The sequence below is a fragment of the Garra rufa genome, chromosome 10, assembly GCF_049309525.1.
Source record: "Garra rufa chromosome 10, GarRuf1.0, whole genome shotgun sequence".
Classification (NCBI taxonomy): Eukaryota; Metazoa; Chordata; class Actinopteri; order Cypriniformes; family Cyprinidae; genus Garra; species Garra rufa.
This window is the reverse complement of record NC_133370.1, coordinates 26,486,060-26,508,214: the sequence shown is the minus strand read 5'-3', so window position 1 is coordinate 26,508,214 and position 22,155 is coordinate 26,486,060. Positions and strand designations below refer to the sequence as shown.

Here is a 22,155-nt window from a genome sequence, read left to right as displayed (position 1 = left end):
ACGTTGATAAACCATCTGGGTTTGGCATGGGCAAACTCAAATTAATCCCATACAGTCTGCCTACATGGGGCCAATGTAGTACCCAGACAGTTACCATCTATATGGGTTCAAAACGGAGAAACACATATGGGGCCCACGTTGATAAACCATATGGGTTTGGCATGGGTAAACTCAATCAATCCCATATAGGCTGCCTACATGGGGCCAAGGTAGTACCCAGATAGTTAACGTCTACATGGATTCAGAATGGGGAAACACATATGGGGCCCGGTTTGATAAACCATATGGGTTTGGCATGGGCAAACTCAATCAATCCCATACAGGCTGCCTACATGGGGCCAAGGTAGTACTCAGAGGGTTAACGTCTATATGGGTTCAGAATGGGGAAACACATATGGGGCCCACTTTGATAAACCATATGGGTTTGGCATGGGCAAACTCAATCAATCCCATACAGGCTGCCTACATGGGGCCAAGGTAGTACTCAGATAGTTAACGTCTATATGGGTTCAGAATGGGGAAACACATATGGGGCCCACTTTGATAAACCATATGGGTTTGGAATGGGCAAACTCAATAAATCCCATACAGTCTGCCTACATGGGGCCAATGTAGTACCCAGATAGTTAATGTCTATATGGGTTCAGAATGGGGAAACACATATGGGGCCCGGTTTGATAAACCAAAAGGGTTTGGCATGGGCAAACTCAATCAGTCCCATACAGTCTGCCTACATGGGGCCAATGTAGTACCCAGATAGTTAACGTCTATATGGGTTCAGAATGGGGAAACACATATGGGGCCCGCTTTGATAAACCATATGGGTTTGGCATGGGCAAACTCAATCAGTCCCATACAGGCTGCCTACATGGGGCCAATGTAGTACCCAGATAGTTAATGTCTATATGGGTTCAGAATGGGGAAACACATATGGGGCCCGGTTTGATAAACCAAAAGGGTTTGGCATGGGCAAACTCAATCAGTCCCATACAGTCTGCCTACATGGGGCCAATGTAGTACCCAGATAGTTAACGTCTATATGGGTTCAGAATGGGGAAACACATATGGGGCCCGCTTTGATAAACCATATGGGTTTGGCATGGGCAAACTCAATCAGTCCCATACAGTCTGCCTACATGGGGCCAATGTAGTACCCAGATAGTTAACGTCTATATGGGTTCAGAATGGGGAAACACATATGGGGCCCGCTTTGATAAACCATATGGGTTTGGCATGGGCAAACTCAATCAATCCCATACAGTCTGCCTACATGGGGCCAATGTAGTACCCAGATAGTTAACGTCTATATGGGTTCAAAACTGGGAAACACATATGGGGCCCGGTTTCATAAACCATATGGGTTTGGCATGGGCAAACACAATCAGTCCCATATAGGGAGCCCACATGGGGCCAAATTGGTACCCACATAGTTAATTGATAGTTACCAAAAAATAACTACAATACTTATATTTTTTTTTCATTGTAAAACCATTATAAATTTTCATAAGGGACATGGGGTCCTCTTGGCCAAACCAAATATGATTCTAACCCTAATCAAACATGACTGTGTCTAATTTACAAATAGTTTGGAGCATTATGATTAGCTTTTGGTTAGAGCCGTGTTTGGTTAGAGTTAGAACTAAACTCAGCAAGACAATCGTCACAATTCTGTCGTCATTTGCTCATTCTCTGTTCAAAACCTGCATGAAGTCTTTCTTCTGTTGAACATTATCTAAATTATTTTTGAAATAGTTATTTTAAAGAATGTTGGAAGCCAGTTGCTGGACACATCTTGGGAAATAAAAATTAATAAATAAAAAGGCTATGGAAGTCATTGGGGGCCAGAAACTTTTTGTTAAGATAATTTCCCAAAATATTTGTGTATATTGTTTTTATTACACAGAAAAAATTAATACAGGTTTAGTACAACTTAAGGTGAGGTAATGATAGCAGAATTTTGGAGCTGAAGAACCCAGCTGGTACAGGCAAACCAGGTCAAACCTGGGTGTGGTCAAAAATGTCCTGCATAGCACATGTCTTTTGATATCTGAAATTGGGCAAATGACCTGTACACTCATAGGACATTACATATTCAAAGTGTCAGTTTTTAGTGGTCTGATTTTGTGAGTTACAGCACAATGCTTATCACAATAGATGTTTTTATATAAGAAAAAAATAAGGAAAACTGTGCACTTTAATGAAAAGGTTAGAGATTACTAATTATCTCTAAATAATGGGATAACATATTTGGATTGTAATCGCTTTGAGACGGGTAGAAGAAATCAAACCCTCTAGCAGCTTGTCATGTGCCCTGATTTAGTGAAACTCCCCCAGTTTTATGGTCAGTCGGAGTGACAAATGCATTTCTAGAGATATTCTTTTAAATTTTGTAAGGTCATCAGTTCATATAATAAAATAGCCCAAGTAAAGAAAGATATTATGGAATTTTATGTTTCTGAAATGTATCATTAGCTTTTTTTTATTTTATGTCCCAGCACATGACAAACCATCAAAGTTATAAAATGGTTTGCTAAATGATTGAAAAGGGTTAACAAAAATACTTGTAAATCAAAGTTGATTTTTTTTTTTTACATGATACACTATTGCCAGTATTTTCTCCCTTCTAATGAACAGGTTTGACTACTTTAGTAATTTCCATTAGAACAAACTTAATGTTTAAGCATAAAATGATATTATAGGGAATTGTGTGCTTCTAATTTTATAGCAACAGTTTGGACAGGAGCCTCTTCAATTGTAAGATGACAATGCCTTTGTGTATAAGGCAAGGTTCAAGCCGAAATGACTGATTCAGTCAGTGTGGAAGAACTTGACTGGTCTGCATAAAGCCAAGTCCTAATCCCAGTTGAACACCTCTGGACTGATTTTTAAATGACCTTGAGCCAAAAACTCATCGCCAAACACCAATGACTTGTACAAACACCACATGGACAAAAGTATTAGGACACCCCTTCTTTAAAACAGAAATAGGCACTTCTAAAACTGTGGCAACAAAAATGGGAACATAATTAATGTAGCCTATTTAAAAATTGTATTTCCATCTCTGTTGAAAAAGTTTTGGATTTGTCCAAAATGACTGTACCGATATGTACAAGTCATTGGTGTTTGGTGATAACTTTTTGGCTCAATGTCTGCATTTAAAGTCACACCGAGGTGTTCAACTGGGATTAAGACTTGGCTTTATGCAGACCAGTCAAGTTCTTCCACACTGACTGAATCAATCATTTCAATTTGAACCTTGCCTTATACACAAAGGCATTGTTATGTTAAAACTGTTGCTATTAAAATTAATTCCCTAGAATATAATTTTATGCTTAAACATTAAGATTTGTACTCATGGAAATTACTAAAGTAGTCAAACCTGTTCATTAGAAGGGTACTTTTGGCTATATAGTGTATGTATTTTGAATCAATATCTTTGTTTTGATTTTGTGGACCTACAATTTTGTGAATGGCTACAACTGCATTTTTATTTCATACACTGAAAACAATTTTTGAACAACTATTAAAATAATACAGCCTACAAATAACACTAAACACACATATTTCTTTAAAAAAATCTTTATCTTGCCATTACCACGCTGGTTGTATAACCTTGCTGGAGGGATCATGATTGGTTAAGCTGACTGCCATCTGACAAGTAACTGGCCAATGACAGCTGTGCGCGCCTTTACTGGTCAAGTTTGAAAATACGTTAGTTTGTTACATTTTTATTTTAAATTAACTCGCGTTGTGACATGTGGAGAACAAAAGCTGGAATGTGAACACAGAGGAAGACCGGACTGGATCTGTGAGGTCCTGCAAGCAGATTGCTGATATCAGGTAAGGGAACATATTTCAGTCTTTCTAGCTTTATGTTCTTTCTGTGTAAATTCCACATGAGGTAACAGACGCACTATGACTTGCATCTATGCTTCATCAAAGATGTTACACCAGATGCTAATCGCGATTAGCATATTAGCACGTATTTGTAGCCCCTGATATTGCTATGTGTTATAGATAGGCTACGAATGTTGTCAGCTAATTTAAACGCAATGCATGAGAAGGAGCAATGAGTACAGTGATGAAAGTGCTATTAAAGCTCGGAAACACAGGAATCTAACTACAGTATAAAACACAAACTGCTACCAATAACATTATTTTTAATCTTTGATTCTAAATCTTTCATGGGATTAAAATATAAAAGTATGGTTCTTCTCATAATCAAAAATACATTTGTAAGACATTTGCCCCACTGATTATCAATATGACTAACTTTTTTATTCTTTTGTCTTTCTTCATCTGAGATAACAAATACGGAGAACATGCTACCATCATCAGTCCTTTAGTTGTTTCACTACAAAAAATATTATGAGTCCTTCATGAGCCTTAAATGGGTCTGGATAAATGCAGCTGCAGGTAAAATTATGTTAAGTTTTGGTTTGATTTGGGTGCACAAATTTTTAAGCTACAATTGTGTTTACCTTGTTTTGATACATTTATAAAAAGAGTCTATTGTTGTGAATCCAGTGTCTTTTTGGGGATTCACATTTTTTCTTTTTGGATTGCCATGAGTTAGGCATATTCTTACATTTTTAATTATATAATAACTAACAGTCTCAAAGCTGACTGTTCATGTTTTCTGAATGATTTATAGTGGCAAATGTTGGTACGATTGAAAAACATTTTGTATAAGAGTTCAAAAGAATTTTAAAAGTGAAATCTTTATTTTTAAGGACTTATCAGCCCACCCCAGACCGACTGAGGATTCAGCTGATTACTGGCAATATAGTGGAGGGCTCTTCTTTATCTGCTACACTCCACTAGAACTTCTGGTATGGATTTATTAACTATTTGCAAAGTTTTGATTTGATGTAATTTAATAAAATGTACTTTTTAATTTACTTTTATGTCCTATTTAAATTTGTTTTTACATAATTTACTTAATACAGTGTGCAGTTAGGATTCTGAATTATGTGTAATGATTTAAATTCTAAATTGACTCTAAAAATTAATTTGCCAGAACCTACAATTACGTGTTATTTTATTTTTTATTATATATTTTTTTGTTAAATCTTCAGGTAGTAAAAAAAAAAAAAAAAGTTTTAGTATTTTAGTTTATCTAAGAGCTCTAACTTATGTTATTAAAACTGTAACCCTTAAGTCGATCCATCCTGGAAATTTAAGAATGGTCCAAATTTGTGATCAACTCAGTTGTTTTCCAACGGCACAAAGAAGAATATTTTAAAATTTCTATTTTAAATCACTCATAAATCATCAGCATTAATAATATTAATAATAATAAAAAATACTTAAAAGGGATAGTTCACCCAAAAATGAAAATTTGATGTTTATCTGCTTACCCCAAATGCATCCAAGATGTAGGTGACTTTGTTTCCTCAGAAAAACACAAACGAAGATTTTTAACGAAAACTGGTGCGGTCTGCCAGCCTTATCATGGACGTGGATGGGCACCAAACCTTTAAAAGTAAACAAAAACATGCACAGACAAATCCAAATTATACCCTGCGACTCGTGAGGATACATTGATGTCCTAAGACACGAAACGATCGATTTTTGTTAGAAACTGAACAGTTTTTATATCATTTTTTACCTTTGATACACAGCCATGTCCATCTGTCCTGAGCACGGGCTCATCATCCGGATCGTTATTCGTGTAGCGCTCTGGCATAGTATACACAAACATCGGAAGCGATCTGTCGCATGAATACAACACTCATTGTTTCCACAGTGCTCAGAGATTGTGGCTATAGCGGCTATTCAAAATGGTAATTACTTGCGCGTATCCTGATTGTTCAAACCGATTTAAAACTCATCCGGGACTTGTACTGATTTCCCCTTACGGCGTTTGCGTATTCTTCGCCTGAGCGCGAGCACATGTAACGTAACTGATGCCAAACTCGTGCTCAGGACAGATGGACGTGGCTGTGTATCAAAGGTAAAAAATGATATAAATACTGTTCAGTTTCTCGCAAAAAACGATCTTTTCGTGTCTTAAGACATCAATGTATCGTCACAAGCCGCAGGGTGTAATTTGGATTTGTCTGTGCATGTTTTTGTTTACTTTTAAAGGTTTGGTGCCCATCCACGTCCATGATAAGGCTGGCAGACTGCACCGGTTTTCGTTAAAAATCTCTGTTTGTGTTTTTCTTAGGAAACAAAGTCACCTACATCTTGGATGCATTGGGGGTAAGCAGATAAACAAATTTTCATTTTTGGGTGAACTATCCCTTTAAGCATTATTTTGTTGGTCGATTCCATCCATGGACATAGAATATAAATGCGAGAATCTGCCTAATAGTAAAATGACAAAGTCTTGATAAAAAAATGTATTATCATTTTTGTTGTTATTATTATTATTATTATTTTCTAAATGGTTAACTCATAACAATAATTGAAGTGGTCCTTTAAAACACATTGCATATTTATGCTTCATAAACTGATTTTATCAATAAAAAATTTAATTAGATTAGTTTGAATGAATGAACAGTAATTCTCTATTGATTTCCCTAATGCCCCTCCAATGACACTCCAATTCTATGACAATTTAGAATTATTTTTATAATTATTATTATTTTTAGTATTATCCTGAGTAATAGTTGTTTTTCTTTAATATGTTGTTTTAACATGTAAGTTACATTTTTTTTAACAATTTACTAAACACATCCTAGAAAACCTGTCTATTGGAATAGAATCTGTACAGCTTGTTTTTTACTCTGTTGTTTTCCTTTCTGTAGGTGAGGGCAGTTTCCTTATTTTATGTCATCTTTTTGACAAAATTATTTTCATTTTAAGCATTAGCCTAATTCAGTCAAGCACAAAAATGCTATTTGTAATTTGATCTTGCATATTCAGTATATTTAAACAAATTTGTTTTGCAGAGGTTCTTAAGAAAGCTGAAATGATTGGCAAGAAGCTGATGGGGATCTCTCAAAATTGGAACAAGAGACGGAGGAGTACAGAGGATGTCTAGAATGCACAAGTGACTGTCTGCACTGTAAGCACAAATGTATCGTTGCTGATGCTTCTAATTGTTTCCCATTTATTTCCTGTTCAAATGTTTGAAGGTTTCAGTAAATATTAGGTCAAATACAGGTTAAAAAAAGTATTAACTTTTACATTATTTTGAACAAGTAGGTTTATAACTTTGAAGAGATGCTCTTTAAAGGACAGTCAGTGGTTACCAAATCTTTTTACCAAAAACAAAAAAAAACTAAACACACAGGGCATCCAAGATGTAGGTGACTTTGTTTCTTCAGATATTTAACTCAAACCCTTGCAGTCTGTCAGCCACATAATAACAGTGGATGGGCTTAGTGCTTGGTTTTACCTTTAAAAGTAAAAAAAAAAAACATGCACAGACAAATCCAAATTACACCCTGCGTCTCATGACGATACATTGATGTCCTAAGACACAAAACAATAGTGTTTTTTTTGTGAGAAACTGAACAGTATTTATATAATTTTTTACCTTTGATACACAGCCACGTCCATCTGTCCTGAGTGTGAGCTCAACCTCCGGCTCATTTCATGTGTACGCTCACTGGCGTAGTATACGCAAACGTCGTAAGGGGAAATCGGTGAACAGTCAGCAGTCCTGGATGAGTTTGCGCAAACGTAATTTTTAGCTTTCAATCGGTTTGAACAATCAGGATAAATGCAAGTAATTACCATTTTGAATAGCCGCTATACACAAAATCTCTGTGCACTGTGTAAACAATGAGTGTCATACACACGGGATAGATGACTTCCGGCATTTACGTATACTACGCCAGAACGCGTACACATGTAACGAGCCGGATGATGAGTTCGTGCTCAGGACAGTTAGACGTGGCTGTGTATCAAAGGTAAAAAATTATATAAATACTGTTCAGTTTCTCATAAAAAAACGATCGTTTCGTGTCTTAGGACATCAATGTATCGTCACGAGCCGCAGGGTGTAATTTGGATTTGTCTGTGCATGTTTTTTTTTTTTTTTTTTCACTTTTAAAGGTTCGTGCCCATCCACTGCCATCATATGGCTGACAGACTACAAACAAAGTCACCTACATCTTGGATGCCCTGGGGGTAAGCTGATAAACATCACATTTTCATTTTTGGGTGAACTATCCCTTTAAGACATAAAACGATCGGTCTGTGCAAAAAACTGAACAGTATTTATATTATTATTTACCTCTGATCCACCGGAACGTTCTACTGTCCTGAGAATGTTCACCCAGTCCGTGTGTGATCTATCACGCGTATACGTCACTCATTGTTTACATGAGCATATTGGCTTATCAAAATGGTAATTACTTGTGCTTATACAAATTCTGGTAACCGATTAAAAACTAAAAGATTACATTTCCTTGTGTGAACTCATCTGGGAGTATTGACTTTTCACCTACAAAGACAAACTTTTGACTACATTGCCAGAGCATGTTGATGCACCACACGTCAGCTACTGTGAACATGCTCCATTAGGGGTGGGCGGTACACCGGTGTCATAGTCAGCACTGGTGTGACATTGCGCAACGACATGGATTTTCTAATACCGTCAATACCGTAATAAATCAATTATGTGCCTCGAACGGCTGCATTTAAATCAATAATAGCTAATTCTAAATAATAAGGCATTACATTTTCTTCAAACGTTCAGTTGTGGTCTGAATACCTGACCTTATACTATATATCTTGTTGTAAATAAAAAAGTAAAACATATTCGTATCAGCTTTGCAGGTGGTAGGTAAAAGGGGAGTGGCCATTAAACGACTGGTGAAACATCGTGGAAGAGAAAGGTCGGGCCTGTAGCCTATACCAGAGGCGGACTTTTCCAGGTCGGCCAGCCGAAGGATTTACACAGCGGATCACAAATTGAGCGGGCGCGAGGCGAACTAATATTGTATATAATTTTCGCACTTTCAATATGCAGGGTATAGAAATCGCTTTTAACTGAGTGCTCGCGCTGTTTTTACTTTTACTTACGATTTTGCGATAACGCACACTCTGTGTAAAGGGGGCAGCACATCTTATAATAGATATTTGTCAGTGAGTACAAGATTACAGCAAATTCTCCAGTCTGTTTTTGTCATCTCTCTTTACTTTCGACCCGTGATCATTCAAATCTAAAGGTCATTGTACACTGAGTCCGATTTTCTTATGCGTTTTTTTTGTTTTGTTTTGTTTGTTTTCTCATATTCGCCATCCTTATCAAAATGCTTATTATGGATGCGAACATGCAGAAAATCAAACACGATCCGAATTTTTTTATGACGGACGAAAGTTTCAGAGGCAGTGTGTAAACTCGATTAACATAACCTGTATTTTTTTTAACGTGCAAAAATCTCGGACGAAAATTTCGTACTCATGTGTACAATGACATTAACTCCAGCAGCTGGTGTTGGATGCAGGGTTGCCAAGTCCGCGTTTTTCCCCACAGAATTGGTCTACTTTTAAACTGTTGCTATGGGTTGATTTCCCCCAGTTATTTAAAGGTTTTATATATTGCAGAAATTAAATTTCAATAAAAAATAATTTGTGTTTTGTTGTACACTAAGTAAGATCTTTAGGTTTTTTGCAAAATAAATATGTTGAGAATGGATAATACTCTCCCATGTCTCTTTTTGATAAGGATACATACCATTTACTTATTATATTATAAAAAATATTAACTGTATTCACATACTAAAGGGACAGGACAGGCTACTCCTCCCAAAATGTACCAAAAAAAGTAATACCGTGATATTATACCGTCACCGTTCAAAAGATGAAAAATACCGTGATATTAATTTTAGGTCATATCGCCCACCCCTATGCTCCATACACCTGAATGTTCCGGTGGATCAGAGTTTAATAATGATATAAATGCTGTTCAGTTACATGTACAGACCCATCGTTATGTGTCTCAAGACCTCAATGCATCGTCTCAAGCCACAGTGTTTAATTTGGTTTTGTCTGTGCATGTTTTTTTTTTGACTCTTAATGATTTGGTAACTATTGACTGCCATTATATGACTGACAGACTGCAATGGTTTCAGTTAAAAATCTTTGTTTGTGTTTTACTAAGAAACAAAGTCACCTACATCTTGGATCCCCTCAGAGTAAGCAAATGAACATCAAATTTTAATTTTTTTTTAGTGAACTATTCCTTTAATCTGACATTAATCTGCTTATTTAAATGCTGTCCTTGTGTGTCTTCAATAAAATTTAAATTTGAAAATATTTTAATCTCACTGTGTGCTTTAATCCTTAAAAATTTATTTGTGTGGTGTTGATATTATTTTAGATGGAACCCAGATGATTGCTAGCTTGGCCCCATGCATAAGTTGCTGGGGCCAGCATGGAACCCATGGACAATCCCAGTTACAGCCCGTATTTCAGCCCATGTCGTAACCTTGTAGTACCCAAATCTGGGAACAAGATGGGTCTTGCGCATGTTGCCCAGTTGGGTCCCACCTAGTGGCAAGTGCAATCTAATTTGAAATCCATGTGGGCCGTTAACATGGGGCCATTATGGAACCCGCGGACAATCCCATATAGAGCCCATTTTTCAGCCCATTTAAAACCCACATTGGCCCCACATACAAAACTTAGCTGGGTTAAAGCTGGGACCGATGTGGGTCTTGTGCATGTTGCCCAGTTAGGTCCCACCTAGTGGCAAGTGTAGTCCTATATGAAATCCATGTGGGCAGTTAACATGGGGCCATTATGGAACCCGCGGACAATCCCATATAGAGCCCATTTTTCAGCCCATTTAAGACCCACATTGGCCCTACATACAAAACTTAGCTGGGTTAAAGCTGGGACCGATGTGGGTCTTGTGCATGTTGCCCAGTTAGGTCCCACCTAGTGGCAAGTGTAGTCCTATATGAAATCCATGTGGGCAGTTAACATGGGGCCATTATGGAACCCGCGGACAATCCCATATAGAGCCCATTTTTCAGCCCATTTAAAACCCACATTGGCCCCACATATAAAACTTAGCTGGTTTAAAGCTGGGACCCATGTGGGTCTTAAGCATGTTGCCCAGTTAGGTCCCACCTAGCGGCAAGTGTAGTCCTATATGAAATCCATGTGGGCAGTTAACATGGGGCCATTATGGAACCCGCGGACAATCCCATATAGAGCCCATTTTTCAGCCCATTTAAAACCCACATTGGCCCCACATATAAAACTTAGCTGGTTTAAAGCTGGGACCCATGTGGGTCTTAAGCATGTTGCCCAGTTAGGTCCCACTTAGCGGCAAGTGTAGTCCTATATGAAATCCATGTGGGCAGTTAACATGGGGCCATTATGGAACCCGCGGACAATCCCATATAGAGCCCATTTTTCAGCCCATTTAAAACCCACATTGGCCCCACATATAAAACTTAGCTGGTTTAAAGCTGGGACCGATGTGGGTCTTAAGCATGTTGCCCAGTTAGGTCCCACCTAGCGGCAATTGTAGTCCTATATGAAATCCATGTGGGCAGTTAACATGGGGCCATTATGGAACCCGCGGACAATCCCATATAGAGCCCATTTTTCAGCCCACTTAAGACCCACATTGGCCCCACATATAAAACTTAGCTGGTTTAAAGCTGGGACCCATGTGGGTCTTGTGCATGTTGCCCAGTTAGGTCCCACCTAGCTGCAAGTGTAGTCCTATATGAAATCCATGTGGGCAGTTAACATGGGGCCATTATGGAACCCGCGGACAATCCCATATAGAGCCCATTTTTCAGCCCATTTAAGACCCACATTGGCCCCACATATAAAACTTAGCTGGGTTAAAGCTGGGACCCATGTGGGTCTTGTGCATGTTGCCCAGTTAGGTCCCACCTAGTGGCGAGTGCAATCCTATATGATATCCATGTGGGCAATTAACATAGGGCCATTATGGAACCCGCGGACAATCCTACATGGGGCCCATTTTTCAGCCCATTTCAAACCCACATGGGCCCCACATACAAATGTTGGCTGGGATGATCCTCCATAAATCATCCTATTATGCTGATTTATTATCAATGTTGGAAACTGTTGTGATGCTACTGTGCCTATGATGCTTTTTTGAGGATTCTTTGATGAATACAATTTAAAAAGAACAGCATTTATTTAAAGTAGAAATCCTTTCTAACAATATAAGCCTTTGCTGTTGCTTTATATCAATTTAACACATCCTTGCTGAATTAAAAGTAATAATTTCTGTTAAAGAAAGACGGTAGTGTATTGTTACAAAAGATATCCGTTTTAAATAAATACTGATCTATACTTAATATACTTTTATTCATCAAAGAAACCTGAAATGAGTATCTCAGGTTCCAGAAAAATATTAAGCAGCACAACTGTTAGAATTATTAGAATGATCTCTGAAGGATCATGTGACACTGAAGACTGGAGTACTGATGCTGAAAATTCTGCTTTGCATCACAGGAACAAATTCTATTTTAAATAGTATTGAAATAGAAAACCACTATTTTAAATAACAATAATATTTCACAATATTACAGTTTTTTTCTTTTTTTTTTTTTTTTTTTTTTTTAAATCTAACAAATGTAGCCTTGATGAACAGAAAAGATCTCTTTAAAAAAACAAAAACCCTGCTGATCCCAAACTTTTGAATGGCAGTGTAAAAAGTTAGTAATATTAATAAACTGTGTATGTTTGTAATTGCACATTGTTATTGATGTTACTATAGTGCATAATTGTAGTATTGTGTTATGCTAATTAGCATTACTAGAGATTTTCAGAACATCAAGAGCTTTAGTTCTGTTTACCCAGGTATTACTCATGTACTTGACTGCACAAAATACATATAATACAGGTAATTATATTTCAGATATGTTAACATTCATTTTGTAATAACATAATCTCAATTATACTTAGAACACAAAGAGCTAAATTTATGGAAGTCCATTTCAGCCACTGAATAAAAAATTAAAAGTTTAGTTTGACTTTTTATCTCACTATTTTGACTTTTTTTTTTTCTTTGTAGAATTGTGATTCAAACTCGAAATTCAGATTTTTATCTCAACTTTGCGATTAAAACATTCAATTGCGAGTTATAAAATCCAGTTTTAAGGGAGAAAATTGTTCTCAAAATTGCGAGATTATATATCACAATTCTGACTTAATTTTCTATTGCGTTTTAAGTCTGACTTTTTTATAAAAATATTTGTGAACTAAAAAAATGAAGTATATATTTTAATGTTTTTATAGAAGCCAAACTGGATAATTTTATAAGGTTTATCTCACAAACTTTTTTTCTCATAATTGCGAGTTCACATCTCACAATTCTGACTTTTTTCTGTTTTATAATATAAACTAGCAGTTATAAAGAGTTACAGAGTTATAAAGTAATAATTGTGAGATATAAACTTGCAATTCTGAGAAAAAAAGTCATAATTGTGAGATATAAACTCTCAAAAAAAAAGTCAGTTCAGACTTTAGGTTACTTGCAATTGCGGGTTTATATCACGCAATTCTGACTTAATTTTTCAGAATTGCGAGTTTATATCTCACAATTATCACTTCATAACTCACAACTGCTAATTTATATTATAAATCATAAAAAAGTCACAATTGTGAGATAAAAAATTTTAATTAAAATGTATACTTTATTTTTTAGTTCACAATTTTTATGAAAAAGTTCTGATCCTAATGATAATTATAATTCAGAGAAAAACATGTAATTGACCATTGTCATTTTTGCAGATTGTGCACATTCTGAATTGATCAAGAGTAAATGGTAGTTTTATGTTAATGGTTTCTGCAGACTTTGTAATATCCTTTTAGGACCATGTAAAGAAATTGAATGGAACAAAATATGTCAATATGTTCTCTAAATGAAAAGTTTAAAAATATAACTTCCAACCTGTTAGTTTTTTTCTTTCATTGGAAATGTCTAAATATTCTTAAATCAAGATAGATTTACTTGAAAAGTAAAATTACATTAGTCATGTTTTATGATAAAATGAAGTAAGTTTATGCTTAGAACAAGAACACATATCTGCCAGGGGGTTCAGGAAATTCAACTCAATGCAAAGGGAAAACAGGTTTTTACACCACATTAATTTAATTTCGTTTAATAAACAAAAACAAAAACAAGACTTCATATGTTCAATTTGCATCTGAAGCAAATGTATCTTGATTTAAGGATGTTTTGGAGAACAAACAGTGCTTGCAACATTTCCTACCATAATATATCAAAACCGAATTACTATTTAGTAATATGCATTGCTAGGAACTTCATTTGGACAACTTTAAAGGTGATTTTCTCAATATTTAGATTTTTTTTGCACCCTCAGATTCCAGATTTTCAAATAGTAGTATCTTGGAGAAATATTGTCATGTCCTAACAAAATGGAAAGCTTACAGTGCCTTGCAAAGTATTCATTTTTTCACATTTTGTTTTGTTGCAGCATTATGTTAAACTGCTTTAAATTAGTTTTTCCCCACATCAATTTACACAACATACACCATAATAATGACAAAGCAAAACCAGATTTGCAAATTTTACAAATGTATTAAAAATAAAACACTGAAATAAGTACATTGCATAAGTATTCATACCCTTAACTCAGTACATAGTTGAAGCACCTTTACAGCCTCAAGTCTTTTTGGGTATGATGTGACAAGCTTTGCACATCTGCATTTGGCAATTATCTGCCATTCTTTGCCTCACCTTTTCACCTCTCAAGCTCTGTCAGCTTGGATGGGGGCTGGCAGACATTTTCTAGAGTCCTAGTTGTTCCAATCGTCTTCCATTATGGATAATGGAGGCTACATGCTTCTGTGAACCTTCAATGCAGCAGATTTTTTTCTGAACTCTTCCCTAGATCATTGCCTTAACACAAGTCTGTCACTGAGCTCTGCAGGCAGTTATCTTGACCTCAGGACTTGGTTTTTGCTCTGATATGCATTTTCAGCTGTTAGACCTTTTCTGAGAGGTGTGTGCCTTTCGAAATCATACTCATTCAAATGAATTTGCTACAGTTTAACTCCACTCGAAGTGTAGTAACATCTAGAAGCAATATGAATGCTCCTGAGCTAGATTTCGAGTGTCCCAGAAAAGGGTATGAATACTTATGCAACGGGATCTTTTCAGTTTTTTATTTTTAATAAATTTGCACAAATGTTAAAAACCTATTTTTTAAATGCTTTGCCATTATGGAGTAGGGAGTGTAGATTGATGTGGGGAAAAAAGTAATGTGAAGTAGTTTAACATAAGGCTGCAACATAACAAAATGTAAAAAAAAAAATGAAGGGGTATGAATAATTTCGCAAGGCACTGTATTTATTCAGCTTTCAGTGAATGTATTGACCCTTTTGTGGTCCAGGGTCACATTTAAGACCTTTTTAGGCTTTAATTTGTTTAAGGCCAAAACTTAATTTAATACCCGTCATGTTTTCCCATCTCACAGCAGTTAACAGGCACACTCGCTCTGGCAGTGTTCACAGCTACGCTTGGCTCTCTGCAGATGGGATACAGCCTGGGCGTCATCAACGCCCCACAAAAGGTCAGACATCACACCATCATTACAACGGTCACACTCCTAGCTTCATTCAGAGCCGGCATGATATCTATTTATCTATTGTTCACTATCATTATTTGTCATGCCATTATGTTACTGTGTCACTGAAGGTCATTGAACGGCACTATGCAAGATCTCTGGGTGTCTATAATGAAGAACTGACCCGCAGAGAAGGAGGAAACGCCACAGAACATGAAGAACCCACTGATGCGTCTGTGGTCATGTATTATTCCTTGTCTGTGGCCATCTTCTCCGTCGGAGGCATGGTGTCCTCCTTTCTAGTGAGCTTTGTTAGCGACATCCGTGGAAGGTGGAGTATTCGTGAACTTGTGAACTATTATTTATGATAAGATAAAAAGGAAACAGCTCAAGGATATTTATTGCAAGAAATAGCTATCTGGAAAGAACAAAGTTTTATGTGATCAGATTCAGCAGATTGTGACTCATATTTGTGGATGTACAGGATCAAAGGTATGCTGTATATAAATGTCCTGGCCATAACAGCTGGACTCCTGATGGGCCTGGCTAAGATGGGCACACCTTACCTCATGGTGATAGCAGGACGTGCTATCATGGGACTGTACTGTGGTAAGACACAACATAAGTCTCAGGTGTCCCCAGAATGTGTCTGTTAAGTTTCAGCTCAAAATAATGTTCAAATCATTTATTATATCATGTTGAAAATGCCTATTTTGAGTGGAAGCAGAAACATGCTGTTTTCATGCATGCCTCTTTAAATGCAAAAAATGCAAATGAGCTGCTGCTCCCCGCCCCCTTTCCAGAATAGAGACAGAGAGCCACGTGTCATAATCTGAAGGCCACGCCCACTGGGGGGGGGGGGGGGGCTGTTTACCTTTACAGACATAACTGTTTTTGTAACTCCTGTGTGTTTTTAACATAAACTTGTGTGTATTTAACAGTTTAAGCGCAATAAGACACGAAAGAGAACTTAGTTTAGTACTCACTTGCCATGTGACAGCCTGAATTTAGGATGTGTGCGCTCAGAAAACCCGTGTCAGAAGTTTAAACTAATATGGCTTTAAAACACATGATTTCAGCACGATAGACATGCTAGTTAAAACCAAACAGATTTTTTAGCAGAGTATCTGAAGTACGAGCTGTAAAGAGTGCATTTAGGCCACGCCACACCGGGGGGAAAACAAACCAACGCTATCCATTGACTTTGTATTACGGGAAGCTGCCTCCTTGTCATTTCTGACTTATAACAAAAAACAGAACCATGTCTAAAAGCTGCTATGTGACGAGGTGTACAGTAAACAAGCTAAAACATAGAACTACGTTTTTATAAGCTGTCGACCTAAAAAAACGAGTATTTAAGGACACAAAAGTAAAGCGCAACGTGTCATATTACTCTGAGAACTACGCCTGCTGGAGGGACAGTAAACATTCATTATTTAACCATGTCAAAGGATTTTTTTTACCACCCTGAAAGGAGGAGATATATTGAGACACTAAATTTTATTGGACTGTCAGTGCACTTTTTCCTTACCTTCCTTTTGTTGGAGAAATTATCCAACTGAACGTGAAATACCCTGACATCTACAACTACTTGTGTCCTTAAACAGTCGTTTTTTGGGGGTCGACAGCTTATAAAAATGTAGCTATGTGTTTTTTTAGCTTGTTTACTATACACCTTGTCTCATAGCAGCTTTTAGACATTGTTCTGTTTTTTGTTATAAGTCAGAAATGACAAGGAGTCCGCTTCCCGTAATACAAAGTCAATGGAGAGCATTGGATTGTTTTCCCCCCGGTGTGGCGTGGCCTAAATGCACTCTTTACAGCTCGTACTTCAGATACTAAAAAATCTGTTTGGTTTTAACTAGCATGTCTATCGTGCTGAAATCATGTGTTTTAAAGCCATATTAGTTTAAACTTCTGATACGGGTTTTCTGAGCGCACACATCCTAAACTCAGGCTGTCACACTGCATGTGAGTACTAAACTAAGTTCTCTTTCATGTCTTATTGCGCTTAAACTGTTAAATACACACAAGTTTATGTTAAAAACACACAGGAGTTACAAAAACAGTTAGTTATGTCTGTAAAGGTAAACAGCTGGGGGAAAAATTGCACGTTTATATTAGATTTGTGTGGCATCAGTGCTGAAAAACAGTTAAAACCAGCCTAGGCTGGTTGGCTGGTTTTAGCTGGTCAGCAGGCTGGTTTTAGAGGGGTTTTGGCCACTTTCCCAGCCTGGGAGACCACCAGCTAAAACAAGCCTGGCCAGGCTGGGAGACCAGCTAAAACCAGCTACTTCCAGCTTAAACCAGCTAAGACCAGTCAACCAGCCTAGGCTGGTTTTAGCTGCTTTTTTTCAGCAGGGTAAAGTAAATAAATTGTCTGTCATTAAATTTGGATCAGGTTTGATTTTCTGCATTTTCTCATCCGTAACAAGCATTTTGATAGGAAAGGATGACGAATATAAGAAACCCGAAAAAACGTATACGAAAAAGTTCGGACTAATAGCCATTGCACACTGACTACAAAATTTTCATCCGAAATTTTCACAGGTTAAAAAATATAATACGACCTCATGTTATGACAATCGTCCGTCATAATAAAATCAGATCAGGTTCATTTTCTGTGTTTTCGCATCCATAACAAGCATTTTGATAGGAAAGGATGCCGAATATCGGGTAAAATACATGTTATTTGGGTTCCCGAGGTACAATTCGCATTCCAAAGGGGTTGCTTTAATCCGCGGACAAGACGTGGAAAATCACAGACTTGGCAACACTGTTTCCTGATCAGTTGAGTGAATTATTCAATGACTCACTCGAGGCAGCCACTTGCTTCATTCCTAAATTATTCTTATTTTAAATGAATTGGTTGAGTGAATGAGTCACAGTTCACTCATAAACACAACCACTTTTCGTCTGAGCAGATGTAATGAATATATGTAACTTCTATATATAAGTTAAATGCTTGCACTGTTATATGTTTTGTGAATGTATATGCAATATGTTTTGACTGCATACTGGTTCACATATGTTATAGGTCTGTCATCTGGCCTGGTGCCGCTGTATATTGGAGAGATTTCTCCAGTGAAATACAGAGGTGCTATGGGAGCACTTCACCAGCTGGCGATTGTAGTTGGCATCCTTATTAGTCAAGTGAGTGCCGCTTTTATAATACATATAATCTACAAATAAACTATATAAGGGATAAAATGTTCATAGTGGGAACTGAATAATAACTGAATGTTTAATTTGATTAAATAAAAGAGCATGACCATAAAATACCTTCTATTGAAAATCAGTTTTAATCAGTTGAAACATTAAAAAAAAAGCTATTCAATAAATATGCAAGTAATAAAAGTTGTATTTTAAGTAAGACACTCAATTATTAGATTCTTTTTTAAATGATTGATTAGAATCTGTAAGATGTGTGCAGGTGTCCTTGTTCTGTTCAGGTCATTGGTCTGGATTTCCTGCTGGGAAATGATGACATGTGGCACGTGTTGCTGGGTCTTTCTGGAGCTCCTGCTGTCCTGCAGAGTCTGCTGCTGTTTATGTGTCCAGAGAGTCCTCGATACCTCTACATCAAGCTAGGCAAAGTGGAGGAAGCATGCAAGAGTATGTGCTAAAGTGTGACTCACAACTTTCTGTTTGTTTAAACATCCAATTTAAATTTTATAATAGGCCTTTTATGAGAAAAATGTCATAAAGTGTAGAGAATAAAGTCACAACATTATGACTCATTATGACAGCTAAAGTATTTATATTTCAAGAATAAAGCCAGGACTATAAGAATAACATTTTGTGAGATTCAAGTCAGTATTATGAGAATAAGGAAAGGAGCATTGAAGTAAAACTGAGTAAAACTGACTACTGGCTGGCTGCTATTATAGTTTGCATAAAACAGGCAATTTCCTGAATGTCCATCTGGTTCTTTCTCCTTACTAAATTCAATTTCCTGCATTTCACTGCCGGCTACTAATGATAACTGTTTGCCAAAAGAATTTATTTTCTAGTAAATACTGACAGTCAATCTAAATTCTCCACATTCATTTTCTGCATTGATGAAGATGATTAACATATACATATATATATATATATATATATATATATATATATATATATATATATATATATATATATATATATATATATATTTTACCCTCAAGATTCAGCAGCTTCAAAAGGCTCTACACAATTCCAGCTGAGCAATATGAGTCTTATTTAGTGAAAATATCTGTCATTTTCTCAAAAAATAAAAATGTATATACTTTTTATCCAGAAATGCTTGTCTTGCACTAGCTCTGTGATGCACATCTGTGATACACATTAAGTAATCATGATGGAAAGGTCATGGTAATCGTTGTTTTACCTCTTTTGGTGAAGGGCGTTTGATTTTCTTTGCATGTTTGCTTTGTAAACACTGGGTCAGTACTTCTATCTATGTCACGCCTGACCTTTCCAACATGACTACGTAATGTGTTAAGTTGAGCTAGTGCAAGACAAGCAATCATGTGTGTGTGTTTTTTTTTTTAGAAAATTATTGATCTTTTTGCTATAAGACCCTTATTCCTCGACTGTGAATCGTGTAGTGCCCTTTGAAGCCACATTGAAACTGCAATTTGGACCTTTATCCTGTTGGCTCCCATTGAACATTAGAGACCTTATTCGTATTAAGACTTTCTTCTTCTATTTTTTTTACATGGTACTAAAACATTGTCTTATAGTGTAATGTTTTACAATTAAATTAATTCTCTTCTCTCTAAAAGCCTCTTTGCACCAAAGGCGAAAACTATATAGATATTAGAGCTCACACCAGAGGATGATAATGTAATGTTTATTTTAAGCAGATGTTTATACATCTGACTTTTGATTGGTTGTCAATGTTTGTATCATTCACCCACTCAAAAAAGTGCAACTAAGTGCAAATAGCCCACCTTATTTTCAGAAGCTATTTACACTAACTTTGTCCACTAACTTTGTCCACTAACATGCGGTAAGGTTAGACAACATTACAAAAGACATAATCAAGAGGTAGTAAAGCGCATAGAGACCTGAATTCGAATCCGTATTTTGCCGAACTCGTTCTTCTCCCTTTTCATATCACATATAACATCAGAAAGGCATTTATTTTTACTAAAAATTAAGGAAATAATCAAAAACAGGGAAAATAATGTGCCTCACACGTGTTTATCTGATAAGGTTAGGGGTAGGTGTAGGTGTAGGGAGGGCTTCATTGTCTCAAATTAGTATCAGTTTAACAATTCTATTAAAAATGATAATTTACACTCAATACATTATTATTACATACTGTTTCATAATGTACCACAATGCTGAGGTGCAGATACAGTTGAAATCAAAAGTTTACATACACCTTGCAGAATCTGCAAAATGTTAATTGTTTTACCAAAATAGGAGAGATCATACAAAATGCATGTTATTTTTTATTTAGTACTGACCTGAATAAGATAAAAGACATTAACATAAAGTCCACAATAGATGACCCTGTTCAAAAGTTTACATACGCTTGATTCTTAATACTGTGTTGTTACCTGAATGATCCACAGCTGTGTGTTTTTTGTTTAGTGAACTTCCTTGTTTGTCCTGAACAGTTAAACTGACCGCTGTTCTTCAGAAAAGTCCTTCACGTCCCACAAATTCTTTGGTTTTTCATCATTTTTCTGTATTTGAACTCTTTCCAACAATGACTGTATGATTTTGAGATCCATCTTTTCACACTGAGGACAACTGAGGGACTCATATGCAACTTATACAGAAGGTTTAAACACTCACTGATGCTTCAGAAGGAAAAACAATGCATTAAGGGACAGGGGTGAAAACTTTTGAACAGAATGAAGGTGAATACATTTGTCTTATTTTGCCTAAATATCATATTTTTTCATTTAGTGCTGCCCTTCAGAAGCTACAGAAGATAGTTACATGTTTCCCAGAAGACAAAATCAGTTAAATATACCCTGATCTTCAAATTCAAAAAGGTAATGCATCGTGTTTCTTTCTGAAGCATTAGTGAGCATTTGAACCTTCTGTAATAGTTGCATATGAGTCCCTCAGTTGTCCTCAGTGTATAAAGATGGATGTCAAAATCATACAGTCATTGTTGGAAAGGGCTAAAATACACAAAAATGCTGAAAAAACAAAACAAAGAATTTGTGAGACCTGAAGGATTTTTCCAGAAACAGCAGACAGTTTTACTGTTCAGGAGAAACAATGGAATCATGAACAACTATCACTGAAAAAAAACAAACAAAAAACAAACAAACATAAAACACACAGCTGTGGATCATTCAGGTAACAACACAATATTAAAAAACAAGTGTATGTAAACTTTTGAACGGGGTCATTTTTATATATTTAACTATTATTTTCTTTTGTGGACTATATGTTAACATCTTTTATGTGAAATATCTTATTCAGTTCAGTACTTAATTAAAAATAACATGCAAGGTGTATGTAAACTTTTGACTTCAACTGTATCTCCCACTATTTGCACTAAGTAGTACATTTAAACAGCATGCAGCTACAATTATTGCAAAGAAAATACTCCCATTTTTACATAGTGTAAATAGAATCCATATAGTTGTAGTTGGGATTTAAATCAGACAAAATAATGATTCTCAGCTCTTCCTTCTGCTAGGTCTAAAAAGGCTGA

General features: G+C 36.3%; 1 protein-coding gene across 1 annotated transcript in view; it reads left to right on the top strand.

Moving 5' to 3' along the window:
* slc2a2 (solute carrier family 2 member 2) overlaps positions 1–22,155 on the top strand; it is a 34,880-nt gene that overhangs the window by 3,285 nt on the left and 9,440 nt on the right. Inside the window, exons 2-6 of the mRNA XM_073848337.1 lie at positions 15,399–15,494; positions 15,620–15,819; positions 15,973–16,097; positions 18,526–18,641; positions 18,941–19,103. Of these exons, the coding sequence (XP_073704438.1) occupies positions 15,399–15,494; positions 15,620–15,819; positions 15,973–16,097; positions 18,526–18,641; positions 18,941–19,103 (700 nt within the window). The remainder of the gene's footprint in view (positions 1–15,398; positions 15,495–15,619; positions 15,820–15,972; positions 16,098–18,525; positions 18,642–18,940; positions 19,104–22,155) is intronic.